General features: G+C 44.5%; 3 protein-coding genes across 5 annotated transcripts; 1 reads left to right on the top strand and 2 right to left on the bottom strand.

Annotated features, from left to right (window-relative positions):
- Positions 1–6,034: 6,034 nt before the first annotated feature.
- Positions 6,035–11,054, bottom strand: LOC103654019 (putative U-box domain-containing protein 42). Of its 3 annotated transcripts, none has more exons than XM_008680844.2 (6): positions 10,928–11,027; positions 10,402–10,539; positions 10,186–10,294; positions 8,854–9,830; positions 8,419–8,728; positions 6,035–7,871 (listed from the first exon to the last, which is right to left on the bottom strand). In XM_008680844.2, the coding sequence occupies exons 4-6, from the start codon at positions 9,826–9,828 to the stop codon at positions 6,241–6,243; spliced, it is 2,916 nt and encodes a 971-aa protein (XP_008679066.1). In that variant the 5' UTR covers positions 9,829–9,830; positions 10,186–10,294; positions 10,402–10,539; positions 10,928–11,027; the 3' UTR covers positions 6,035–6,240. The 3 variants fall into 3 exon arrangements, with proteins under 3 accessions (XP_008679066.1, XP_020408275.1, XP_008679067.1); XM_008680845.3 differs by having other exon boundaries at positions 6,092–7,859; positions 10,928–11,054; XM_020552686.1 differs by lacking the exons at positions 10,402–10,539; positions 10,928–11,027 and having other exon boundaries at positions 10,186–10,363.
- A 1,809-nt stretch (positions 11,055–12,863) lies between these two features.
- LOC103654018 (amino acid transporter AVT6A) lies at positions 12,864–15,413 on the top strand. The gene is made up of 5 exons (XM_008680843.4): positions 12,864–13,627; positions 13,751–13,903; positions 14,020–14,223; positions 14,362–14,827; positions 14,938–15,413. Exons 1-5 carry the CDS (start codon positions 12,961–12,963, stop codon positions 15,044–15,046), a joined length of 1,599 nt encoding a protein of 532 aa, XP_008679065.3. The 5' UTR covers positions 12,864–12,960; the 3' UTR covers positions 15,047–15,413.
- A 440-nt stretch (positions 15,414–15,853) lies between these two features.
- On the bottom strand, positions 15,854–19,339 carry LOC100272452 (uncharacterized). Its single transcript, NM_001294176.1, has 6 exons — positions 18,921–19,339; positions 18,747–18,847; positions 17,485–17,582; positions 16,662–16,861; positions 16,510–16,562; positions 15,854–16,212 (listed from the first exon to the last, which is right to left on the bottom strand). The coding sequence occupies exons 1-6, from the start codon at positions 19,309–19,311 to the stop codon at positions 16,153–16,155; spliced, it is 903 nt and encodes a 300-aa protein (NP_001281105.1). The 5' UTR covers positions 19,312–19,339; the 3' UTR covers positions 15,854–16,152.
- Between the last annotated feature and the right edge of the window lie 7,824 nt (positions 19,340–27,163).

Here is a 27,163-nt window from a genome sequence, read left to right as displayed (position 1 = left end):
TCTAAAAATATTTTAGAACACGATTATACTCGATAGATACTGAGCGAGTAATAAATCAAAGAAAACAGAAGCAAGATCATGATGTGGGCAGAAAATATGACTGAGGACAATCACTGCTTCCATAGAGGTATAGAGCCCCTGTCTGGTCCATTACTCTTGCACCCATAGATACCTTTTTTCTCGCATTTTCCCTGCGTCCAACCTCACAGAGCAGGGGGCTAATGGTGCCACTTAACCAAAACATAAGTCATCGATGCAACAAAAGCGTGTACTCATGTCTACGCAAATCAAGCCAAAGACTGCGGTTCTTGATTTTCAAAAAGTACTAGCGGGAAAGTGTAATACCCAAATATTGGGAGGAATAGAATGTACAGGAATTGAGAAAATATAAAAGGTTTATTTGACTACTTATGTTAATTTTCTCATTTTTGCATCAACTATGCTAAATAAAGAAAATAGTGCATCATATTGGAATTTAATTGTTTGTGCATTTAATAATAATAATAATGAATAATAATATTATGGAAAAAAATGAAAGTACAATTTAGATTGGAATTATGTTTGGAATTTTGGAAATTCAAGACAGGAATTTAAATTTGAATTGAAGTTTTCAATTTGGAAAAAGAAAAAGGAATGAAGAGAAACACCACGCTCATGGGCTGAATTTTTGTTCTCGGCCCACTTAGTGCTCAAACCGCCGGCCCACACTACCCACATGCGCCGACCAACCGGGCCCATGTGCTACTGTCACCTAGGCGGGCTCTATCTCGTTTGCTCACTGCCACATGGGTGTGGTCGGGCCACCATCCACCTCTGGTCGCAGCTGATGCTGAAACCACCGGGCGAAGCCGCCGCTGCCGCTTGGGGTTGTTACGCGTGCCTGGCACCGGGTGGCAGTCCACGCCTGTATATATGAGACCCAAGTCGTGATTCATCCACCCCCAAGCCTCAAACACATCCATCGTGGCCGGTATACTAGCCACCATCGTCGCGGGCTGGGAGCTCACCGTCGCGTGCGAAGCTTCGCCTGGCCGACGATTCGAACCCGAGGACTGAATCACGGCAAAGCGCGGGGTGCGGGGAGTGCGCGCAGCGGGATTTGGGGCCCTGTAGGTGCCCGTGCCAGCGACGATTTCTCTTCGGGGTAGTACATCCCCGGGGAAACCGCACCACACTGGGGGCAAGCTCCACGTCGCGCCTTTTTCGCGTAAGTACCCGCCTCGTTGATTATCCTTGTGTCCTTTATGCGGAGTGTCGTTTGGAGTGGTGGTCAATGCACAGAATGGTAGTGTTGTCGGCCTCTGGCCATGGCGCCGTCGCGCGGGTCTTTGCGCCGTCGTGGCTGGTCACAGGAGATGGTGGATCGGTGTGCGGCTGTTGGATCCGCAGTCGACGGCCACGATTAGAATCAGCGTACCGGTTCGGCTGAATTCATCTCGACCGGTGATCAGCAGGTGTGCGGATGAGAGTAAGGCAAGCTTGTGGATCGTTGCGTCGGAATCCTGCTCTCGCGTGCTCGTACCGGTTCGCGGTGTGATATGGGCCGTTGAGGGTGGATCGGTCGGATCCGCGTGGATCGCGCGTACTTCACCATGTACTTTTTACATAAGGGACCCCAAAAAATATGATAACTAACCCGTCGTCCACCCAGGTTAGGGAGTATCTGAGTTTAAAACCTTAGATTTACAAATTTAACTCGGAGCTTTCTGGTAATTATGTGCGCAACCTAGAAACAGATAAGTTGATGGCAATAATGTAGAAAATGATTTTTTGTATAAAAAATAATTTCAATAACTTGCTAAATTCATAAGTAATATATTTTAATTCCTTTTTAATCCATTCTAGTTGCAATAATTTTGTATTAATATTGTTTATCAACTGGTAACTCTGTTTATTCATGAAACATAGACTAAAATTATTCGTTTTCCTTAATCTGTATCACCCACTTAATAACTTCAGAAAATCATAACTCGACAATCGTAACACCGAATTCAGTGATTCTTGTTCCTACGATCTCGTTACGATGCGTAGAATATTATTATGCAGTATGATCTCATGTTTGGTGTGATGTTAATGTCTCTTGTACCATGTTTGTTCGTATTGTTGCGAGTAGACGAGCAAGCCACTGAGGACCCTGGTGTTCAACATGTGGATAATTCTGAGCAGGAGCTCGTTGAAGGCAAGTTGTGCCCTTGACCACTTTTATTTACCCAATAATGTTCTCTATAATAACTATGGCATGATTAGGCTTAATTTTGATGGGACTCAATAGGTCACCCTAGGCTTAATCACTATGGCCTTGATCACCACTGAACTTTTTGGGTAGTCTTGCTATTGCTATATATGATTTTGGATGTTGAGATAAATTTGGCACATGATCATTCTTTATTATTACTGTTGATTATTTATTGTTCATGATAAGATTACTGTGCTAATTGAAACATGGAGAACCACCCGGGAAAACAGTGCTACCACAAGGGTGGAATGGGACACCCTTGGCCAAGTAATTAGGAAAGCTAGGGAGAGATTACCTTACCTGAAAGGGGCAAGCGGGGAGGCGTCGTTGCAGAGTATAGGGAGGTTCTCGTGTCGGATTGCCTGGCTTTCCGGACGGGGGATTCCTATGCTTCTTTCTTCCTGAATCCGTAGTGGGTCCTCTCGAACTAGTGGAACTTTGGAAAGGCCTCGTAGTGCTACCCTGCCTCGTCTCCTCAGTAGAGATGAATGGGAACTCGCGATCCCTTGGCAAATGGGTAACATGACTTGTGGGTAAAGATGCACAACCTCTACAGAGTGTAAAACTAGTATATCGTCTCCTCGGACACTCACATGATTAATTTATGGAAGTTAAATTTAATTTGTCATTTGCATCGCATTGTGGTTTATTATTAATTTTGATCTACTATTACTTTGGGTTGGTATACACTTACATTTAATAACTGCTAATAAAATTTGACCAACTTATTAAAAGCAATGCTCAGCTTCAACCATTATTTATTGATCAGCCTTACACTTCACATGGGCTCCCACCTTTGGTGAGTTCATGCACATTATTCCCCACAACTTGTTGAGCTATGATCTTTTGTGAGCTCACCCTTGCGATATATAACCCCCCCACAGGAGAAGAACAAGTGGTCCAAGAGGAGACCTACAACGAGGAGTACGAGTTGATCTAGGTGGCGTCTCCTAGTCAGCTTGATGGTGCCAAGGAATAATACTTAGTTTGCTTTATTGTTCTCGTTTATTTTTGTAAGTCTTCTATGTAATAATGATACTTGTGACATTTATCTATGTACACTTTGTCATTATATGTGGTGTTCTTCTTTGGCGCACATATGAGACGCACCCGACTTTATCCCTTAAATTCGGGTGTGATAGAAGTGGTATCAGAGGAAATGTTGACTGTAGGACGAAACCTAGATAGAACTGGACAAAACCTTTACCTACTTATCTTTACTCTGATTCTTTCTATACTTATCTTGATCTTGTCTCACCTTTTGCTGATTCTACTCTGACTACTCTTATCTTTTCTACTCTATAAAGACAAGAAGGATTTCACACCTTGGAATCCTACATCTAAGACTCCCTAATGAGATAGGAGACCTAAGACATATATATATATTCTCTATCTAAAAAGTGTTTGGATGTTTGTTCTGATGATAAATGCTTGATTTGCTTCTTTGATTGACTGAAATAGTATAGCAGGGCATTCTAGCATGTACCACCATAAGGTAATGTATTAGTATTAGTAGGTGACACACTAATCTACTGAGCTAATAAAACCCTGAAAGATCATTACTCGTCGTATCTACAATTCTATCTTACCATGTGTTTCTAACTCAGATGATCAATACCAGGAAGGGAGGCGGAATCGATCTACCTGCCAACCACCATAGCAGGAGGATTGTTAGACAACCACAACCAGAAATGAATCATCCGAATCCTCCATCGGCCGGGACAGATCCAGTGGTTGCACTTCAAATGCAGATGCTCCAACAGATGGCAAATACTATGACGGAAATGCAAGCTCAGATGCGGCAGGAACGTCAGGAGACGCGCCAGGAGCGTCAGAAGATGCGTCAGGAAATGAGGCAAGAGCGATTAGAGCGACAACAACAACCACCACTACCTCCACCACCACCAGCAGCTCCACCCCGGGACAAGCACCGGGAATTCATGAGCCACAAGCCACCTACATTCTCCAGCTCTCCAGACCCCCTACATGCTGATGACTGGCTGAAATCAGTGGAAAAGATGCTCAATATCGCTCAATGCTCTGATCGGGAGAAGGTGCTCTATGCTTCCGGTCGTCTTGCTGGCCCCGCTGCTGATTGGTGGGACTCCTACACTGCTGCCCATGATGTTGCTAATACTATTACCTAAACATAATTTGCTACACAGTTCAGAAACTACCATATTCTTGTTGGCCTGATGAAAATCAAGAAGGAATTCCTATCACTGAAGCAATGCAACATGTCAGTCAGTGAATATTGTGATAAATTTATTCAGCTATCGAGGTATGCTACGGATGAGGTTGCTGATGATGAAAGAAAGCAGGAGCATTTCATGGAGGGACTCATTGGGCCACTCCAGTACCAGCTAGTATCTCACACCTTCCCATCTTTCCAGAGGCTTCTGGACAAGGCTATAGCCGTTGAACACAAACGTGTTCAGCTAGGCGAGATGAAAAAGAAGGCTATTACCCATGGGCAGGGGAGCAGTAGCATCCGCCCTCGCTATGTTCCACCCCAGGGTACACCAGCTCGTCCTGGAGGTGGGCAACAGTCCTACCAGCGATCTGCTCAACAGACACCATAGACGGCACCACATACTCCGCATACTCGTCAGGCTGCCCCCAGTGGCACCCTAGCGAGACCTACAGGCCAGGGCACTGCTACATGCACCACATGTTTCAAGTGTGGCCTGGCTAGTCACTATGCTAATGTTTGTCCGATAAGGAACCCCAACACACCGGCTCGTGGTAATTCTCAGGGAAAGCAAACACAGACTCCAGGCAGCAACCGTGGTTACAACATTGTTAGGGTTAACCAAATTAATGTTGAAGCTACTGATGATGGTCCCAACATCGTCATTGGTACATTTTTCATTAATTCCGTACCATCTACTATACTTTTTTTTATTCTGGAGCTTCGCATTCGTTCCCCCACAACTTGTTGAGCTATGATCTTTTGTGAGCTCACTCTTGCGATATATAAACCCTCCACAGGAGAAGAACAGGTGGTCCAAGAGGAGACCTACAACGAGGAGTACGAGTTGATCTAGGTGGCGTCTCCCAGTCAGCTTGATGACGCCAAGAAATAATAATTAGTTCAATTTATTGTTCTCATTTATTTTTGTAAGACTTCCGCTATGTAATAATGATATTTGTGACATTTATCTCTATATATTTTGTTATTATATATGGTATTTTTATTTAGCGCACATATGAGACGCACCCGTCTTTATCTCTTAAATCTGGGTGTGACAGAAAGCAACGCCGATACGGTGGTCCAAAGACAAGCAAGGGAAAGACAAAATCACGCATGCAATGCGCATTGAATAGAAACAAGTAACAAAATCACTCAAATTGATTGCAGCGGTCAGGATATAAACCGTATGAACAGTGGAGCTCCTTGATATTCGCTCCCTGCCGCCTGGCGGCTAGGGTTTTTGCCCCGGTCGTAGCGATACATAAACAGTGGAGCTCCTTGATATTCGCTCCCTGCCGCCTGGCGGCTAGGGGTTTTGCCCCGGTCGTAGCGATACATATCAAGGCTGAGGAGGAAGGAGCTAGGATATTATTGGGATGGGCCTTGCTATGTTATCTTTATGGATCTTGTGAGCCCATTTAATTTTCGATCCTCGGCCCTGTACTGGGAAATAGACGATAAATATTACCCAAAAGATAAAGTTTTTCATTTTTTAAAGTCAACAGACAGGGAAAAAATGAGAGCTAATATTTATCTCGGGGAAATCAAAAAGTGAGTCTCTGCAAATTTCAACAGACAGGGAGAGACTCTACATACTATTGATCTTAAATCAACAAACAGGGTTGAGAACTCTTATCTTTTTAATGTAAGCAACATAGGAGTTTCACAATATCCATTCACTTGTTAAAACATTCAGGTTGTGAAAATCATAGTGCTGCACAAAAATGATCCGTTCTGTAATTTTGTTCAAACAAGCAAGTAAAAAAAAGTAGTGTATGCACACACTTCGATACTGTTTAGATTCCAACGACTAGAACTCCATGGATACATAGGTTGCAGAGTAATCAGGCATCTTGTGTAGTCTCCGGAGGATGCTCTCGGCCGTCTGCTTAGTGCTCTCGTCCCCTCTGTGGAAGGCGCTCACTAACGCCGTGGGCAGCATCCGATCGCCTGTCACCTCCCTCACGCATCGGTCGTCGCCGTGGTCCAGGAGCTTCTCCACCACGCAGAAGCACTTCTGCCACAGCACGTTTTGCCGGTGCTGCCTCAGCGCAGCAAGCACGCGCCGAGCAACGTCGAGCTCAGCAAGGGCCGCTACGCTCTTCTCCACGTCCACCCTCTCGTCGAGGAGAGTGCACAGCGCTCGGAGGGCAGCCTCCACCACCCGGATGTTGTCGTTCTCGAGGCATCCCAAGAGGCCCTCCAAGGCGCCAGCCTCGAGGAGGCAGAATGTCGCCGCTGGAGAACAGACTCCTCGGTGCACCGGGCAAACGCAAACCTGGTGGAGTGAGGTCTTCTTGTTGCTGTGCGCCTTTGAGTCCTTCAGGAGCTTCAGTAGGGTATTCTTCTTCTTGAACTGCAGCTCATCGGGCGGTGGCCGGGACAGTTTGATGGATAGGTAACTAAGGTTCTCGAGCCCCACTGCAGCAAGGCGTTGCACCTCGTCGCTTCCGGCTGCTCCATCGAGTAGCTCAGTGAGCACCGAGGCCAGATTGTGGTCCATGGCCGCCTTCAACACTTCTGGGCTGAACAGAGTCGCAGTGAGCCGCACGAGCGTGCCAACGAGACCCTCCATGTATGGCACAGCCTGCCTGCTTGATCTACCAGCGCCGTTCTCCACCTCTTTTATCGCCCTCAGCATGGCTGGCACGGCACCATCCTTCACAAGCGCGATGTTGAGGGAGGTGTTCCGGTAAGGTAGCTTCGCGAGGAGCGTGGCCAACGTAGCTTGCCGTTCTGTGATGCGCCCAGCATGGCTGATGCTTTTGACCAGCTTGTGTGGCTGTCCTTGTGTCTTGCAGAGCCTCTCTACGATGGTGTGTCCAATGTGTGGAGACAGGGTGATGAGCAGCCTTGTCGCGGCGAGGCTGAGCACCTCCGTTGGTGAGCCCATGAGCTCGATGATAGAATGGCCGCGGTAGTTCTCCCTGATGACCGAGACCACAGTGTCTAGTGGCTTGGCGAGCGCGGTGAGCGCTAGAAGGATGCGGAGGACGCTGAGGTTGAGGTCGTCCGGCATGAAGCACTTGAGCATGTGCACAAAGTTGTAGATGGAGTACTTCGAGGTGAGGACATGGCCTTCCTTGTTCACCACCGTGGTGTCTGGGTCAATGCCTGACTCGACAATGTTAGCAAGGACAGTGGCGGCATTGGCCATGGAGTTCACAGGCTCGTCATCGACCTTTCTGATGAACAGTTCCTCAATCATGACAGGGACAGCGCCTGTGTCGACAAGCATCTTGTTGTTGGGGCGGTGCAAAGAAAGCTGGGCAAGGACATTCAACGCTGCCTTGCGGACCATGGGGTTGCAGCCACGCACCATCTTGACGAGGATTTCCGAGGTGCTTCTATTGATATCAATGGTGAGCTCCTGCTCTTGGACTAGTTCACATAGATAGCCGACCATCTCCATCTGTATCTCTTCTGAGCCTGTTTTGTAACCTTCAAGTCAGTTTAAAACACCAATTTACTACAGGAATATGACGCCCTTAGCAAAATCTCTTAGTTCTAGTATGCAAAGCAAGCTTTCAGATGTTTTACTGATGAAGTGTTAATACAACTATACAAGACTTGGCATGTGCAGTTGTATTCTAGTAGCTTCAGTTTACACAATTACTCTCTCCGATATTATATTAGTTGTCGTTTTGGACAACGACACGGCCTCCAAAATATAACTTTGATCAATATTTTTTTTGTTAAAATACAAATAAACTCTCAATACATTTATATTTTTATAAAAGTACTTTTTAAGACGAAACGATGAATGTAAATATTAGTTTCAAAACTAAATAACAAAATAGTTATTTGTAGTAAAAAAATTTAAAGGTTTAATTTGAACCTTGTCTAAAATGACAACTAATAGGCCACCAGAGGGAGTACCACTTATTTATACAATGTCAGAAACTTGGTGAATTAAACAAAACCAAACTTGTAAAGACAACTGCTATCATACTTGCAAAATATGCTTTCCTAATACTCCGCATCTCACCTTCCACTAGATGACTCTGAAGAGGTTCTAAGTAGCCACTTTCAGCCATGTACTTGATGTTCTTCGGACACTTCTCCAGGTTCTTAAGGACTGCTCCAGCTCTTGCAGCAGCAATTGGATCATCTGAACTGTTAAGCTTCATTGTAGTGAGGATCAGAATGCTTCCAGGTGTTGATCCAATATTATCCAACAGTAACTGTGACTCCGAAAGCTCCAGCAAGAAAGAGATGGCTGCATGCCTTTCATCAGTAGAATTACTTGACAGTAATTTTATTGTCCTGGCAATGGCCTTAGTTTTTCCGATGATATCCTGTATGTGATGCAGAAAACTATCATAATTGAAGAACAAGGCTAAGATGCTAAGCAGTCACCAGTCAGTATAAACTGTTTTAAATTGACGACGAACTCCTTTAGGCAAGAAAATTTCCTACTCACCTTTCCTTCTTCATCTTGAGCTAACAAGCACAAAAGCTTGAGAGCTTCAAACTGAATCTGGTCATTGTGGTTGTCCAACAACCGTGCTAAGAACTTGGTGACTCCGATCTTGTGCATCAGCTCCCTGTTCTTCACCCTCAACTTGGCCAGCAACTTTAGCTCATGTATAGCTTCAAGCACCATTGTGTCTGTAGTTGACAGGGAAAGGGCAGTACGAGCAATCCTGACACGCATGATCTCATTTCTCATTGTCCATTCTTCAATTACACACTTCAGGGAAGCATTGCTCACCATTGTCTTACTTTGCATTGTCATCTTTGTGACAGGACAATAGACAGGTTCAGAACTGTCTGCAAACCTCTCAATATACTCCTCTATGGCTCTCCTGTCACATGTCACACCACTCTCAATCATCACAGGATCAGTCATTATCTCATTTGTTAGTGCACAGATGAACGCATCATACAGTGGCTCAATGTATTCTGTAACCTCTAGGAGAGTGTTGAACATCTGCCCACTAAATTCATGCGATTCATGGTACATTCCCTTGAGAAAGTCCACCAGCCTCGGAGTATCATTATCTCGGAGAGACCTTGTCCTAGGTCTGTTGCCCATTACATTTATGGGTATATCAGCCTTACAGCAATCCCTCATTGGCTGTGATTTAATAGGCACATCCATGTAAGCACTACTGCCAAATGCTGAAGCTGGTATCCTGCAAAGATCATCATATATATTCTGCAAGACATTCTCCAGGTCTTGTGCTGTGCTTTGTATCTCATCATCCGTGACTTGCAATGCTCTGCTTTTGCACCTAGCAGAAAGATCTTTAGCAAGACTGACACTGGCAAAAATAGATTCCATCATCTGTGTCACATTAGTCTGGGTCCTGCGAGCTGTTTGACGCTCCATTGTTGCCATGACTGTTTCCATGGAGTTCCCTTGGCTGCCATTGGTGGTAGCTACTGATAACATGACTACATCCACACAAAAGCAGCAAAACTTGAAAGAGAGAAATGTAAATGTTTTTCAAACAAGCATTGATAGTGAAATTGAATCATCATAAGAGAGCTGAAAAATAATCATAAGGGCATGGAGTAGAAGATAAGATTTAACAGCATTATCATACTTTTGCTTATTTGTACCAAAATTATTAAACTAAGAACCACAAAAATCAAACAACCATTAAGCTGAAGCAAATATAAAAGTCTTTCTTCTGGAACAAAATTTAAATTTATTACCTTGTTCCTAAGAAGAACTTGCTGCAGTGTTCTTCTACAAAGCCTAACCCTCTAAACAACACAATAAAGATAATTAAAACAAAAAGGGTACCTGTATTGTTCTAGCAAAGACCTCAAATATCTGAACTCTACAGTGGTACCACGTGCAGAAGAGTTACAGGAGGAGTATTGCTCCACAAATAACCAGGCCTTGGTTTCCTCTGTGCAAATAGAGCAGACCAAGCAAGATAAGTTCACTTTATAGTCTCTTCTATTTAGTTATTTGTAAAGCCCTTCCAACATTTCAACTAACTGTCACCAAATAGACCTGATGTGTTGACTTTCTGTTCCATCAGACTGTGCTATCGACATTAGCAGGAGAAGCATGACATGGATGTCTCAGCCTTGATGACAGACTGGCATCCTTCCAGAAAGCATAGCTTAATAACCCGTTAGGAACTTCATACTATAAAATAAGAAAAGTAAAGATTAGTAACAGGAACAAAGTTAGGTGATGGGCAGATTGCAAAGCTGCCAAAAAATCATACACAGTAATCCTGATATCAAGGAGGTTGCCGAAAGTTGTAGGCCCAACAGATAAAAAGAGGATGGGGAGGAGGTATGATATAACTCTCAGGTCATAATCGAAGTTCCTAGAGGGAGTAAACTACTTTGAACACCTGATCGGAAATGAAATGTGTGCATGCTTCAGAAACAGTAATTCATAAGCAGTTAAGCATGGATATCTCACCATAAATTTGCTAGTTTTTAAGTGCACTAATCTACTCCAATTTTAGCAGAAGGATTGTCTGGTTCAGCAACCTTTAATATCTAGAGCATTTCTTAAATTTTACCTTGGCCTGAGACCTTGAATCTCAACACAGGTTCAACTGCACAAGCTACTTGTTTGGTTTGTCAAACAAAGGGACAATAGGTGGACGATATTTCTGAATATTATTTTGAGGAAATGATTTGTACCAAACCATGATGGCTAGTGACCGTCCAGGTTTTATAAATATTCCCAGAGAGTGATTATGATTGGATAGCACAAGCAAGACTATGAGCATCAAAAGCATAAAATAGAGTAAGACAAGGGATCCAAGACATCTCATATGGTGATTGTTGAACAACCCTATGACTAGGACGAGTATGCTACGACAAAAAGTCTGATGCTTCAAGTTTGGCATATCAGTGTAGCACTGACCCTTTGTACACATCTAATGGTCTACTCCAGTCCAAATTGCACAATCATGCACTAAACCTTGGGTCAAAGTTTTGCCCAACCAACAGAAATTGTACCAATGACGTGCTGCTTTGTGAGACAACTACCAGGCACCAAAAATACTTTATGGATGAAAAACATTAACTTTTAATTAGAAAAGTAAAACTAATGAGCACAAGTTAAATTATCATTTAATTATATTTAAAAATATGATGAAATAATATAGTTTAATGTGTAGACAATTTTAATACGAAACTAACGCGACTTGAACGGGTTAAAACGGGAAAGTTATAGATTTTCTAAGTTTAGGAGTTATTTATATTAATTTTAGTCTTGAAAACGGCTTCCAGGGACTGATTTATAAATACTAGGGGCTCATACGCAATTTGAAAAGTTAAATCCGAGGACTCTAGTGTATAAACAGCTCCTAGGGACGACGGGTTATAGATCTAGAAAAGTCAGGGTAGCTTGCTTAAATTTTAGGACTGTTCGGCAATTACTTTTCACTTCGCTTGGACGGCAGGTTGATTTGTACAGATCATAGGGTCTCTTTAGCAAAACATATCAGTCGAAGGGGTTGATAAATCCCAGCCGCCCGATCTGATTCAACGGACCAGATTATATCCCTAATTCCCTGAACCGGTATGCGGTAGCGGCCACTGGATCGAAGAGGTACGAGCCAGATTAAATTGTGAATTGGTACTCAACTATGTCCATCCGATCATAATCCAACGGTCGTGATTTTATGAAGCAAGATCTAATAGCATCCGTTGGCTAATAGATCTACGGTTTGGATCTATTCACTAAAAGGGAATCCCCCGATTTGATCTCAGCCGCACACCTGAGAATCTATGGCTACAGCGTGTTCACCTTCCCATCCACGACACCCAGCCATGACAGCGGCCACCCCAGCACGGCGGCACCATGGCCGGATTCCTCCACCCGAGCATCTCAAGCCTTACCACCCACATAGATCGGTGTGTAACGTGGCGGCGATAAAATGCGAGTAGATGGGTAAGATTTGTACCGATGATTAGGCGCTTATCGATTATTCACTCAATTAAATAACTTAGAAATCTTCATGTCTCTTTTCGGTTTCTAGTATTAATAATTATAATCTAGGTTTGAACCATCTAGAGTTAGTATTATCTTTTATTTGTCTTAGGTGGATAATCTCACAGGTAAGAATATTCTTATCATATGAATATTAAATTTTGGAATGATTTTTCTTAAGTTATCCAAAATATGATTTGGGTTGTTATAAATTCAACCCAAAAATTGAGTGAGGGCCTAAATATGAGTGGAGGCTTAAATAAAGGATTGCTAACAAATTGTAACTACAGTAAATAAGATAAAAAGTATATTGAACCAAGAAAAACGTCGATCCGGGCATCCGGCCCTGATCCAAGTTTGAGTATGGTCAGTCCATAATATTACGTAGGCCCATTTCCAGATTTAGCGCGTTACTAAACACGGCCACTTACAGCATATCAAACGCTCAGCCTGGTAGAGGCATTACTCGTAGCCCATCAGCCCACTGCTAATCTGCTAGTCTGCGGCTGCCCGGCGCGCGGGCGGGAGGAAGAGGCATGGCAATCCGGCTGACGGGTCGGGTCGGGTGGCACCGTGGCATGGCACGCATGGCCATGCTTTCGATATTGCTAAATGGGGAGGCACTCTAATTATAAGACGTCGTGTCTCCTCCGATCAAAAGCTTCTCCAGTCTCCACACTCCCACTTCTTCCTCGCCGCGCTCCATCCAAAGTCATAACAACGGAGGAGCTCTCCAATCCATACATGCGTGAAGACCTTCACATTTCTGTGCAACGAGGGACCGGCGGCAACTGGAAGCTGGAATTCCGTCCGCGCAGACCTCACCGTCCCTGCAACGAGCCGGGCTTCGGCGGCGCCTTGGCGAGGATGGTGATGCCGATCTCGAGCGGCGGCGACCACCACGGCGCGGAGCCCCTGCTCCCGGAGAAGCAGCGCGGCGGCGGGGCCGGGGCGGACGATGCCGGCGACGACTTCCACGGCGCGTCCTTCTCCGGCGCGGTGTTCAACCTCTCCACCACCATCGTGGGCGCGGGCATCATGGCGCTCCCGGCCACCATGAAGGTGCTCGGCCTCGTCCCGGGCCTCGCCCTGATCGCGCTCTCCGCGCTGCTCACGGACGCCTCCATCGAGCTCCTCGTCAGGTTCAACCGCGCCGCGGGCGTCAGGACCTACGGGAAGACCATGGGCGACGCCTTCGGGGTGCTCGGCAGGGGGTTGCTCCAGCTGTGCGTCGTCGTCAACAACGTCGGCATCTTGGTCGTCTACATGATCATCATTGGTAAGGCGGCGGCATCGTCCGTTTGTAGATTGTGATTATCACTTCGATCAAGCATTCCTTTTTTTTTCTGAACCTGTCAACGACGACGACTCGGATCTTCTGATCTTCTCTACACAATGCAAGGTGACGTGCTATCTGGAACCTCCTCCAGCGGCGTGCACCATCACGGCGTGCTTGAAGGATGGTTCGGCGAAAACCGGTGGAACGGACGCTTCGCGATCCTCGCCATCGCAACGCTCGGTGTGTTCACTCCGCTGGCATGTGTCAAGCGCGTCGGTGAGCATATATAGCCTTAGCCTGAACATTTTGTTGTCTGTCTGTGTCAATCACTAGTTATGAATCTGATATGACCATATAGCTTGTTTTTTTTCCATTCCTCGTGTTCATTTCAGACTCACTGCGATACACGTCCGCTCTATCGGTGGCTCTGGCCGTTGTTTTCGTCGTGATCACTGCCGGGATCGCTATGTTCAAGCTGGCGAGAGGGCAGATTCTAATGCCTCGGCTATTCGCCGACGTCCATGACTGGCCGTCCATCTGGAGGCTCTTCACAGCGGCTCCAGTTCTTGTCACCGCCTACATTTGCCACTACAATGGTAAGGTCTACATCTACTGTACATATATGATGAGCTGAGATTAATTAGCTCGAGTTTGCATTGCTCAAATTTTGATTTGCTAGCTGTTTGTTTATTTGTTACATCAGCTTATTATTGATTACCAACCTTTCATTGCAGTTCTCCCCATCTACAAGGAGCTCAAGGATTCTTCACAGATCACGCCTATAGTGCGCACGTCGCTGCTGCTGTGCTCGGTCGTGTACGTCACCACCAGCTTCTTCGGCTTCCTCCTCTTCGGCGACTCGACGCTGGACGACGTCCTCGCCAACTTCGACACCGACCTCGGCATCCCTTACAGCTCGATCTTCAACGACGCCGTCAGGGTCAGCTACGTGCTCCACCTCATGCTCGTCTTCCCCATCGTGTTCCAGGCGCTGCGGCTCAACATGGACGGGCTCCTCTTCCCCTCGGCGCGGCCGCTGCCCTGTGACAACCGAAGGTTCGGTGGTCTGACGGCGGCGCTCCTTGTGGTGATATTCCTCGCCGCCAATTTCATCCCAAATATCTGGGACGCCTTCCAGTTCACCGGAGCCACGGCTTCCGTCTGCGTCGCCTACATTTTCCCTGCTGCGATCACACTAAGGTGACTGTAATATGTAACTTTGTTTATTACTAAAATCGAGCAGCACAAATTTCTCCATCATGGCTTTGGATGTTTGAAGCTACTTCGTTTGTTCCGGTCTAATTTACCAGGGATCCTCATGGCATAGCGAAGAAGAGAGACAAGGTCCTGGCAGTGTTCATGATTGTTCTTGCTGTGGTGGCAAACACCGTGGCAGTGTACAGCGACGCTTGCTCGTGATCTTAAATGGCAGCCATGGCTACGTCAAGCGCACGCGTATCTAAAAATTAGTCAGGGCTCAAAGTGCCGTAACTATGTATATAGGGCGTCTGATCCACCATAGTCCTAAGGCGGGATCCATAATTGATGTGAACAAAAGTGATTAACATAATGAATATTCTTAGATCCGGGTTTGTTAATGGTTCTGAATTTTAAAGCCCTTTCTTTGATTAAGTAAGGAAGAACTACTTAGAACCCTTGGAAGTCTATGAGGAAGCTGGCCTTTAGTTGATCCTAGAATTGGATTAATTTTGGTTGTAACAAGGAGTAACATTGTTGAGATGGTCCCTTGACTGCCATGATAAGTGATTTTGTCAAAGTTGCTTCATCTCCTCCTCCTAATATTACTGTTGCTAGTTAACTTTAATGTAGCTGTTTTTAGCGCTTTCATTTAGGCCGAATCTGCCTGTCCGAACTCCGAAGCGTGGCAGCCATAGCCCATATGTGCCTATCTGGCTATCCCTCAAGCTGCTCGCGTCTCGAGTAGGTTGTATTTTGCTGAAAACAGTTCATAACCCTTCTTAATGAAACTATATTGGATATGTATTTTTATCATATTTTTCTGATTTTACAGAAATTTCAAAAAAAAATACAAAATTGAACGAAATAGGTTTGAAAACCATTTCCTGATCAGTACCAGAAATAGTAAATTTTACCGAATTTCGCCAAATCTCAGGCGAGAAATTTTACCGTGGTCCAATGAGACCCCATTATTTCAGGTAATCAGGTGTAAAAACGTACGTCAGGCTTGAAAAATCGCACCATATACCAAATCTATTATCTTCACACACGGGTGCATCATGTGAATTACAGTCTCGAGCAGTCGGAGTTCAATTTCGTAGAGACAGTTCACAGAACACTTCTAATAAGAAAAGAGTAACACCATCCATAGATAGGTGTCTCAGTTTAGTAAAAAAAATCGAAAATTGTAATAACAAGTGCTTAGCATTCCTTCATTGGGAGATAACAAATGAACATACGGCATGCGATCAACTAATATACAATATCATCATGGAATCCTGAAGTTCGCTATCATTGGCGTCATCTCTCAAAACCATAGTCTACTACTACACACCTTCTGCCTTCCCTGTTGCTGCCTTTTTGTCATCGTCATCACTTTCCAATCCCTGCAGAAGTGAGAGGCAGTGCTGTCAGCACAAATCAAATAACAGCAGAGAAAACCAGCTGCCTCGCTTCTTCTAAACATGTCAAAGCTTTTTAGCCAGGCGTACCATAGCATAACAAAGAACATGTACAGATTCAACGGAATAACAACGACGCTACATTTTGATAGCTATAACAACACATCAAACTCCAGCTCCACATTCTATATGGAATGACTGTTCTGTTAAATGCTGTATGCAGCTAAATCGTGGTTGTAGCTAGTGGATATAGTAATTCCTTAACAGAACATCTGTACTTACCGAGGTCGCATCAATCTTATCAAAGTCATCATCTAGCCCATCATCACCACCAACTTAAACAATCAATCGAACAAAAAAAGGTCATATACAAGAAGTGGAGAAGAGATACAAACTTATAGGCTGGCTGAGGTCCAGGGATGAGAATAGCATACCAGAAGCCTCATCATCGCTACCCAGATCCCCCAGCAGAAATACATCCAGGTCATGTTCTGGATTTGTCGAAGAGGTCTTGCTTGGCACTTTTGTGTCTTTCGGTTCTGCAGTTGTAGATGCTTGGGATGCTTCCTTCTGGGAATCCTTTTTCTCTTCCTCTGCTTTCACTTTCAGCTCCTCGAAGTATTTCTTCTCAAACCTATTTGCATTATATTGAAGTCAGCTGTCAGCAAACATATTAAATGCACAAAATTAAGCAAGAAAACTAACATCATGACATAATAAGCAGTGATTCCAAATCAACTAGATGTTAGTCTTGTGATGCAGTTAGTCCTTTTGGTTCCTGTTTTCATGTAAGCTGGAATCCCCAGCACTATTGTGTATGCTACTTTGTACTGCTACTTGCTTCCTTAAAAACCACCAGGTTTTACCTCAGTAAAACAAATGTTCCAAATCAACTATTTATGTGAAATTTTAAGAAACCAAATGTGATAATAAATATATCAAGGTAAACTTCATTTCATTTATCATGGAGGCACAACTATATAGGACATCATATCGTAGGTTATGTCATCAACAATAATTGCAATTAAAGGATAAAATCAGTGTACTACAATGCCACAAATAAAAGTAATGACTACACCATCTCAAATAAAATTATATAAACTCATTTGACAGGTGTGACATGAAGAATAAATGACAAAGCCATCAACATTTTAGTAAAAGATTGTGCATCACAAACAGGATTGACAAAACAAACAACCAAAAAAAGTAACCAAGAGTGTGCAGCATGAGCAGAAAAGGGGTGAGAAGAACACTTACGGAGCTATATAGCTGTTTACTAGCAAAAAATATACCCGCCAGAATTTGCGCTCTTTCATGTATCTTGGGCATAGCTCATATCTGAACTTTGATATTTCCTGAACAAAAGACAGAAACATTTAATAGAAAATAAAATCTTTGCTTGTCTGCAATGCAAGTTAAATAAAATAGGTCGCAAAATAGAGATATTTGCTGGTTCACAGTTTCAGGCCATGTTTGTTTCCCACATAGATTATATAAGTTGGATTATGGTGGAAGGGTGAGAGGGGTAAAATACCACTTTGGGATCATAAATAAGCTAAAATAAGCTACCCAATGCTAGCTTATTTCAGCTTATTTGTGTAGCATATTTCAGCTTATTTGAGATCCCAATGTGATATTTTACCCACATATCCTTACATCATAATCCAACTTATATAATATAGGAGTGAAACAAACACACCCTCACACTGCAAGTTAAACAAAAAAAACAACACATACACAGGAAGAATATTAATAGGAATCAAGTGCAGAACATAAGTGAAGAGATTATGGATGGCCATGGTTAAAAGAAAAATCCTTTCAGACATATTAGGATCATATTAGATTTGAACTAAGAGTCAGCTCAATTCAGTATCAAAATGGTAACTGCCATGATTTTGAACAGCATACTTCTATAGCTACTTGACCCAGTCTCTGCCCAAATTACAACTCCCTGCAGATTCTACACACAACCACAATTGGAATGGCTACAATTTCTTGGTAACATTATGTCCCTTGATCAGTTCACCACAAACATGCAAAAAGTATAACATATCTAAATGTACAAGTTTTGCGTATTACCATTTTCCATTTGCTAATATATCCATCAATGCTTCATCTTCATTGCTTAATCTAAAGAGAAAAAATGAAAACGTAATTGTTTTATTATCACAAATGACATGTCCAGTTCCTTCACTCTGCACGTCCAAATGCTATAAGCCCATAAGCTCAGCTTTCTACAACTTTACCAACGTAAATGTTTTATTATCACAAATGACATGTCCAGTTCCTTCACTCTGCACGTCCAAAAGCTATAAGTTCAGCTTTCTACAACTTTGCCATCTCAATAGTAAATGCACGCATGCTTTAACATATTTGCAAAACTGTACTGTGTGCCCTTTCATACTTGGATTCATCACCATTCACCAATCTATCAACCGGAGCACAGACTAATCCACAATGACACAAACAAATGCATCAAACGATGTTCAGCGAAAGGAGATATTTGATGGTGAGAAAACCTTGACTGCCGAGAGGACAAGTGTGCCGTGTCTGGCCTGCCACTCGTTCAGATCCTGACGCACATTCGACACAGTTGGCACATCAGACACCTCAGGCTCATCTACATAACCAAAAGTCCAATCAGAGGATTGCAAGCCTGGAATTCCCTAAACCCAACCACGAAAACACCGCACCTTGCAGTGGGAAGTCGCGGAAGGTGTTTATGGTCATGCCCTTGACGAACTCGCGGAGGTCGTCGGTGATGCCGTAGCACTCAAGCTCGGCCGCGTCGGGCACCGACGAGGCAGCGGCGGGGATAGGCGGGATCGCGGGGATGGGCGGGATCGAAGGCACAGGGAGGTCGGAGGCGAGGTGCTTGATCTGGCCGGCGAGGAGGTCGGCCTGCTTGGTGGCCTCAGCGGCGATCTCCCGCGACTTGGAGGCGGTTTCGGAGAAGATCTCCTTGGACTTCTTCGCCGTCTCCGAGACCAGCGCCGACGAGCGCTTGGCCGCCTCCGCGGAGAGTTCCTGCGACCGCTTCGCCGCCTCGCCGGCGAAGGCCCGGGCCCTCTCCCAGAGATCCATTGAGGCAGCGGAAAAAAATCTAGAAGGTTATGGGTCTTATCACCGCCGCCGTTGACACGTCTCCGTTGACGTCGGCGCGGGACGGCCTGACTGGAGGGGTGTTCTTTAAAGAACGGGATGTTTACTGTTTAGGGTCGTGAAATCAAAATTTGTAAACAAATATACGTACACTCTATTATATATACTAAATTTTAATCCATCTAGTTATATTATTTTTAAATTATTTATATTGGATGTATTTTGAAAACTTTTAAACATAGGATATAACTTAAATTTGATATATTTGTAGAGAATATAATAAAATATATTTCATTGAGATTTTTTATGTTTTTAGTAATTCGTTTATACAGAGAGATATAGCACAAAAAAAGTTTGATTAGGCCATCTCTATCAGACTTTTTATGTCATCTACTATTTCAAATTTAACTCTATAAACAGTATAGTTTATAGTATAAAAAAAGTATTTTGTATGGTTATATACATGCTCTGCTAGAGAAAGTCTTACACGATAGTTTGATTCATTTTAGAGCTAGAATTGTGGGATGTTGCATACTAATAGAAACAATAATTTTTTTTTCAAAAAACACCCTTATTTACTCATCTCTATGGTTTGTGCCATGATATCATGGACCCACGTAGATGCCCTCATGGCAAATAGCTCCTAGGATAGCTCACCCTTTAAAACCCCTCACCCTGGTAACATCCCTTGAAAGGGATTGACCCATTTAGACTAAATTGTGATAATAAGGAATCAATGGGACATGAAGTTATTTTCCTTAGCACCATTGGACCACTAATGTGTGTTGCGAATTGCACTAGACCTAATATTGCACTCATAGTGACTTTGTCAGCTAGACACAGTGCAAACCCAATTAGAAGATATTAGACATACACTAAGACTATACTAAGATATCTCAAAGGCACTCAAGATCTTGATATGTTTTCTCCGGATAATTAGGACCAAACTTTTGTGGGCTATACATATGTTGGATATATATCAGATTCCCATAACGCTAGATTTTGTACCGACTTTTGTGTTTCTCTATGGTGGTACTATCGCATCGATTGAGCAAACAAATACTAGTAGCAATGTTTACTGATTTCTTAGAGATAATCACATTATATATGAAGACACACAAGGGCATGCTTTGTCTAGGATGACTAATCACATCCAAAAGTAGTAGGTGTTGTTGATCACATGCTTTGATTGATAGAGGACCAAAACAGGGCAACACAATCAGAGATAATAGAACTTTGTTCCTTCAATCTATCCAATGGATGGATAAATTGACGGAGGAAGATTATTACAATCAAAGACCTTCGGGCAATAAGATAGAAATGCCTAAGGGGAATCATTAGTGCTATGTTCCCTTTATCATCTTTCCTCAGTTACAAGTAGTTACTGATATACCTTCAAAAGCTTTAATAGTGATACGAAGGTAAGACTTAAGAAAATCACAACTTTGGAGGCAGACCAATCCAGATCCTCCCAAAAAGAGAGGCTCGTCCGCATGACATTGTACCTCTAATTATAGTGACGGACTAATATACAACTTCATATGAAATTATAAACATATCCTAAGTTCCTATACATACAAACTACAAAATCCTCTAGGGGCACCATTGTCTTTTCCTTTACATACGTGTTGACCAAGCCTTCAAGTTATCTCCTTCGTATCTGACATCTTGTTGTTGCATGCTCAGATAAAGAAGTCGAAGCTTCTTCATGTCACCTTCTAATGTACACCGCTCAAACGAAGGACTCAAACGAAAGTCAGCTCCGTTATTGCTTCGAAAGACCTAAAATAGACTTGGAAACCATTTATGACTTAATTATTTTTTGAGCATCTTCGGCAGGAGAGGCCCTCCAACATGTATTGACACCACAAATACCTCTATCTCTACTACTCTATAAGATCCTAATGTAGACCGTGCACCGCAGTGGCGGAGCACAAACAAAAAATAAGGTATGGCAGTGGAAGGTGGCGACTTCCTTTGTTCCTTGCTGGCTCGCATCTAAATTTCTAATCCTCTGTTTTTCACTGTCATTGTCTCACTTCCTCAATCACGTGCATTGTGTTGTGCACATACAGACACATGGCCTGACAGTCTCATTGCTTGAAGCCTTCAATTGGTTCGACATTGGCCAGACGCCAGAGGCCGAGGCCCGAGGGGGCCAAGCGAGGGAGGTGGCGACCGTCGAGGCGCGGTCGAGCTCGGGGCAGCTACGTGAGGCAAAGTCACAGCGAGGCGCGGTCCAACGAACGAGCTCCGGTGGACGATGACAAGAGTTGTGCGCTGTGCGCGACTGCGCGGGGTTGGCGGGTTGCGGCGCGCCGAGCATGGAGCTAGCGGCTAGCTGGCGCCGCGGGACGCAGAGCTGGACAACTGGTTGTGGTGGGCGATGGGTGGCGGCGACCGTGGAGCATGGAGACTGGCGCGTGTAAGCTTGGTGACTTGCGTACGAGATGGAGCCGCTGATGGGCTTGGCCGCAGGAAAAAATATGTTTAACTTCTTTAGCGGACTGAGCTGAGGTATGGCGTAGGCCGTACTTGGCCATAAACGGGCCCTCTGCCCCTGGTGCACCGTGGTTCTGTCGTTCTGCTTCTCGTCAATCTGCACCTTTGGTTCTGCCTCCGGTCAATCTGGACCATCTGTGTCGTCCGTCACCCCCAGCCCACAGCGTGAGCAACTCTCTCGCTCCTCCCTTCGTAGTCGCCGCCTCGTACTCTATTCGCGCGAGCCGCCAATGACCCCTCAAGGTTGATTTGGTGACAAGGGTATCACGGGGGATTGAGAGGGAAATAAACTAACTTCCCCCTCAATCCCCTACAATCCCCTGTGACCTGTGGTCACCAAATCAGGCCTCACTGTTTGGGTAGTCGAGCTCGGGCAGCCAGGTGAGGCGAAGTCACAGCGAGGCGGTCCAACGAACGAGCTCCGGTGGACGACGACAGAGTTGTGCGCGACTGCGCGGGGTTGGCGGGTTGCGACGCGCCGGGCATGGAGCTTGCGGCTGGCTGGCACCGCCGGGCGCAGAGCTGGACAACTGGTTGTGGTGGGCGATGGGTGGCAGCGATCGTAGAGCATGGAGACTGACACGCGTAAGCTTGGTGACTTGTGTACGAGATGGACCCGCTGATGGACTTGGCCGCTGGAAAAAATATGTTTAACTCCTTTAGCGGACTGAGCTGAGGTATGGCGCGGGCCATACTTGGCCATAAAAGGCCCTCGTGCACCTTGCATCTGTCGTTCTGCTTCCTGTCAATCTGCACCTTTGGTTCTGCCTCCAATCATTCTGGACTAACTGTATCGTCCGTCGCCCCCAGCCCACAGCGTGAGCCACTCTCTCGCTGCTCCCTCTGTAGCCGCCGCCCCGCCTCCCGTACCCTATCCGCGCGAGCCGCCAATAACCTCTCAAGTTGATTTGGTGACAAGGGTATCACGGAGAATTGAGAGAGAAATAAACTAATTTCTTCTTTAATCACTTCCAATCCCACGTGATCCGTGGTCACCAAATCAGACAGTGTTTGTGCCTCCCCCATCCCCATGAGTCGCACCCAGACACCGGCCACCTGACATCGCCGCGGAGGTCGGTGCCTACTCCCGATGGCTCACACTGTCCCTCGTCCCTATGTCCCGCTCGCATGCCACATCTAGTTCCTGTAGACGCAGAGCATCGTCCCTATTTTTCATAACTTTTTCAAACGGCCATGGCCAACTCTGGTGTCACCGCGTTGGGCCACGTCCTGGTTTGTTGGGCGCTGGTGTTCGAGGTCGGCATGGGGAGCAAAGGCGCGGTGCTGAGCAGTGCCATCTCCTACTTCGTCAACCTGACCATGCTAATGCTAGCTCTCTATGGCAGGCTGTCCAGTGTCCAGCGTGTACGAGAGGACATGGACTGGATTCTCCATGGAGGCCTTCAGAGACCTTCTCCGGTTCACCAGGCTCTCCATCCCGATCCCGTCGACGATGATGGTCTGGTGAGACAACTAGCACCTACATCTTGAATTGTTGATTGGTCGTGGACGTATGGTGGACACCGATATGATGATCTGTTGCGGTGTTGCCTATGTATAGCAATCTCATGCAGCTTGGAGTGGTGGTCCTTCGAACTGCTTGTGTCATACTTCCCTGGTGGAGCTGCTGGAATGTGTTATTATCTATACTGTCTAGGATCGATTCCTAAGTCCCTAGAATATCAATCCGTAACTGAAAGTAAAACCTTGATAACGAGTAGAACTGATCTACTGAGAGGAATAAGGAAACATACCTTGCTGTTGTTGTTGCTATCTTCATATCGTTGCCCTGCAGAGAAGCAGCAGGCATCGGGATCCGAGCCGCTGTAGGTTGTAGCGTTTCCAGACACTACGACGCCTAGGCGATGGGGCCTCTAGGGACTAGGGTTTTGGGGCGAGGTACTAGCGTTAGTCTTTCCTACGACCCCTTAGTCCTATATTTATAGTGTCGTGTGCCTGGGGCTCCAACCGAGGTTAGCGTGGGCCCTCCCAACCAAGGGCCCATTTAAAGAGATAGATAGTTAGGTTTAGCTCAGTCCAGTCACTGATGACCAGCTGTGGAGGACACACCCAACAGTCTCCCCTTTGTTCTCTACATTCCTTATTCTCAACTTTTTTGGATTCCATCCCTTGACAAGTTTACACATAGAGACCAATGTGTGAAAATGACCGATTAAGTATCATCACACTCATTGACTACAACATGTTCGCCTGCTTCAGAACGGAAAAGACTTTATTTGGTTGCAATCTGTAGCCCATGTGATTCAAGATCATAGGCACTCCCTTAAACCCATGTCGGCTACGTGATATCTTAACACGTTGGGTGGAAGACCTTTTTGTGAGCGGATCCGCTAGCATCTGCTATGTTCTGTTATGCTCATCTTTTATGGTTTGATCCTGAATCTACTCCTTAACAACATAACACTAAAAGTCAATGAACTTGTCAGCGCCACATGACTTGTTGTTATAGGAATACGGTACCGCTGGCTCATTATCGCAGTAAATTCTCAGTGGTCGCTCTAAGCTATCAACCACTCTTAATCCGGGTAAAAAAATTTTATCTTTATTGCCTGCCCATTTGCCTCATGCATGGTTACAAACTCAGCGTGCATTGTCGACGATGCTCTCGATGTCTGTTTGCAACTTTTATAAGAAATAACTCCCCCAGATATAGTAAATTTATACCTCGAAGTAGGGAACTAGATCTTCTGTTTATTAGCATGAGGCCATTTTCGTACCTTGGAGGTACATTAGAGCCTTCTTAACTACTTAACGGTGTTCTATGCCTGGGTTGATCTGATATCTCCCAAACATCCCGGTAGTAAATTCTAAGTCAGGGCGAGTATATATTTGAGCATACAAAAATGCTTCTGATAGTAGAAGCATATGGTACTGACTTTATCTGATCTTTCTGACACTGAATCTGGGGACACTGATGATTCCCAAACTTATCACCCTTGACTATTGGCGCAGGCGTGGCCTTACACTGATGCATACTGTACTTCTTTAGTACTTTTCTATGTATGACTTCTATGAGAGTTCTAATACTTTATTATGTCTATCTCTATGAAATTCTATTTTAAAACATAAGAGGCTTCTCCTATGTCTTTTTATATCGAAGTTCGAGGAACGAAAACTTTCTGTTTCCACCAGTAGATCTTTATCACTACTAGCTAAAAATATGTCATCGACATATAGAACAAGGAAGATATACTTTCTTTTTCCTTAGACTTCGCATAAATGCAATTGTCTTCCTCGTTTTCCTCGAAACCAAACTTTCTGATAGTTTGATCAGATTTGATGTACCACTGTCTGGAGAAATGTTTTAATCCTTAAATGGACCTCCATAAGTGACATCCCTTGTTTTTCTTTTACTGCTCATGACAAAACCCTTTGGTTGTGCCATGAACACGTTTTCTGTTAACTCTCCATTTAGTGATGTTGTCATTACATTCATCTTATGGAGCTCTAGATCAAATGAGCCGCTAGTGCCATAATGATCCGAAATTAATCTTTTGTTAGGACAAGTGAGAAGGTTTCATGGTAGTCAATGCCTTCTCACTGTGTGAACGCCTTGGCCACATGTCCTTGTCTCTTTCTATATTCCCTTTGGAGTCACGCTTGGTCTTCTAGACCCACTAATTTGTGCTTCTCATAGCTATTTCATATGTAGTGGGATCACCTTCTGCATCGATGTCCTCACACATATAAATCTCATCGCTTTCTATGTCTACACTTGTGTAAACTCCATAATCATCAGGAATCGCAGATTGTCTAGACCTTTGATACCTTCATAAACTTGTTTCTAGTTCTGGTTCGTTCTGGGGCTCCTGCATTAGTGCATCACTTGGCGTGACACTACTACTGTCATGTGAACTCTCCTGTGCAACCGACTCAGAAGAGCCAGAATGTGCAGAAGGTGTAGTGACTTGCTCTGTAGTAGTTGCACTTGGTGATACAATATTTGCAGCAGGGGTTTCACCTCGAGTCGTTACAACCGTTGGTGGAACCACAGCGGGTATCGAGAAGTATGGTTCTTCAACCATCGGAATCGGGACATACATCCTCTTTCCTGAAGGTCAACCTCTCTGAGTACCTTACTCCCCTTGATCATGTCATCTTCTAAGAAAATGGTATGTCTGGTTTCTATAAACTTGGTTTGTCTGCCTAGGCAGTAGAATCTGTAGCACTTCGATCTCTCAGGATAGCCAATAAAATGGTAGCTAGTGGTTCTCTCATCTAGCTTTTCCTGCCCAGGATTAAATATTCTAGCTTCTGTTGGACAACCCATATGTGGAAGTAGTTGAGCGTGAGCTTTCTGCCAGTTCACAACTCATATGGAGTTTTAGCCACTGATTTGCTAGGAACTTTGTTGAGTATTTGCATAGCGGTTTTTAAAGCCTCCATCCAAAAACCCAATGGTAAGTTAGAGTAACTAAGCATACTCATTACCATGTCCATCATTGTTCTTCCTACGCCTTTAGGCAACCACATTCTGTTGCGGTTCACCAGGTGTTGAATACTGAGCTACAATACTATTTTCACTTAGGAACCTCGCGAAAGGATCCTAGGACCTGTCCATACTCAGTATGGTGCCCACAGTACTCCCCCCATGATCTGATCGAACAATCTTTATCTTCAAATTGTGTTGATTCTCTACTTCAGCCTTGAACTGTTTAAACTTGTCTAAAGCTTCTGATCTTTCCTTAACGGGATAAATATAACCGTAGCGAGAATAGTCATCTGTGAAGGTTATGAACGGATTAAACCCATCTACTGTTCTAACTGGAAAAGGACCACAGATATCTGTATGAATAATTTCTAACACTCTCGTACTATGCTTAGCATCTTTCTTAATCTGCTTCACAAATTTACCCTTAATGCAATCTCTGCATTGCTCTAAGTTTGTGAAGTCTAGGTGATGGAGAATCCGTCCCTTAACGAGACTTCTTTTCTCCCCCTCGAAATATGGCCCAAACGATAGTGCCATAATTTCGACGAGGTTTCTCCATCACATTGTTTTTTTTCTTATTCTCATTTCTTCATTTCTATTACGTGCTCTCTTGTACTTCTGTTTTTGTGCACCGTAGTGAGCTGCTCTATGTGTATTATCTTCACTAGTAAAGTGAGAAGCCAAGTGCCTGTGCTGTATTCTTGCCACCGTGATGCACATGGACGAGAACGGCTCTTGGTCTCTATTCCTTCTCTCTTATCCTGCGTTTGGCCGAACGTCTGTTCTTTATTTTTTGTTTTGTTTTCCGGCCGGCTCACCTTCACACGACCGCCAGGAAGCACAGGTGGTTGGCCTCTGGCCGACTGCGCCGCCCTGCAC

The sequence above is a fragment of the Zea mays genome, chromosome 4, assembly GCF_902167145.1.
Source record: "Zea mays cultivar B73 chromosome 4, Zm-B73-REFERENCE-NAM-5.0, whole genome shotgun sequence".
NCBI classification, from domain to species: Eukaryota; Viridiplantae; Streptophyta; class Magnoliopsida; order Poales; family Poaceae; genus Zea; species Zea mays.
The sequence above is the reverse complement of the archived record's forward strand: the minus strand, read 5'-3'. Positions and strand labels throughout refer to the sequence as shown.

What these genes read in the sequence shown, in the direction of transcription:
- LOC100272452 (NM_001294176.1), bottom strand. Translation starts at nt 19,311, where the DNA reads ATGGATCTCTGGGAGAGGGCCCGGGCCTTCGCCGGCGAGGCGGCGAAG. An exon ending in GTAAACAGCTATATAGCTCC is followed by an intron (nt 16,862 to 17,484) that starts GTAAGTGTTCTT and finishes TAATGCAAATAG; the next exon opens with GTTTGAGAAGAAATACTTCG. An exon ending in TAGCGATGATGAGGCTTCTG is followed by an intron (nt 16,563 to 16,661) that starts GTATGCTATTCT and finishes TGATTGTTTAAG; the next exon opens with TTGGTGGTGATGATGGGCTA.
- LOC103654018 (XM_008680843.4), top strand. Translation starts at nt 12,961, where the DNA reads ATGGGGAGGCACTCTAATTATAAGACGTCGTGTCTCCTCCGATCAAAA. An exon ending in GGCATGTGTCAAGCGCGTCG is followed by an intron (nt 13,904 to 14,019) that starts GTGAGCATATAT and finishes TGTTCATTTCAG; the next exon opens with ACTCACTGCGATACACGTCC. An exon ending in CTACATTTGCCACTACAATG is followed by an intron (nt 14,224 to 14,361) that starts GTAAGGTCTACA and finishes CTTTCATTGCAG; the next exon opens with TTCTCCCCATCTACAAGGAG.
- LOC103654019 (XM_008680844.2), bottom strand. Translation starts at nt 9,828, where the DNA reads ATGTTATCAGTAGCTACCACCAATGGCAGCCAAGGGAACTCCATGGAA. An exon ending in CTCAAGATGAAGAAGGAAAG is followed by an intron (nt 8,729 to 8,853) that starts GTGAGTAGGAAA and finishes CATCACATACAG; the next exon opens with GATATCATCGGAAAAACTAA. An exon ending in TCAGAGTCATCTAGTGGAAG is followed by an intron (nt 7,872 to 8,418) that starts GTGAGATGCGGA and finishes ACTGACTTGAAG; the next exon opens with GTTACAAAACAGGCTCAGAA.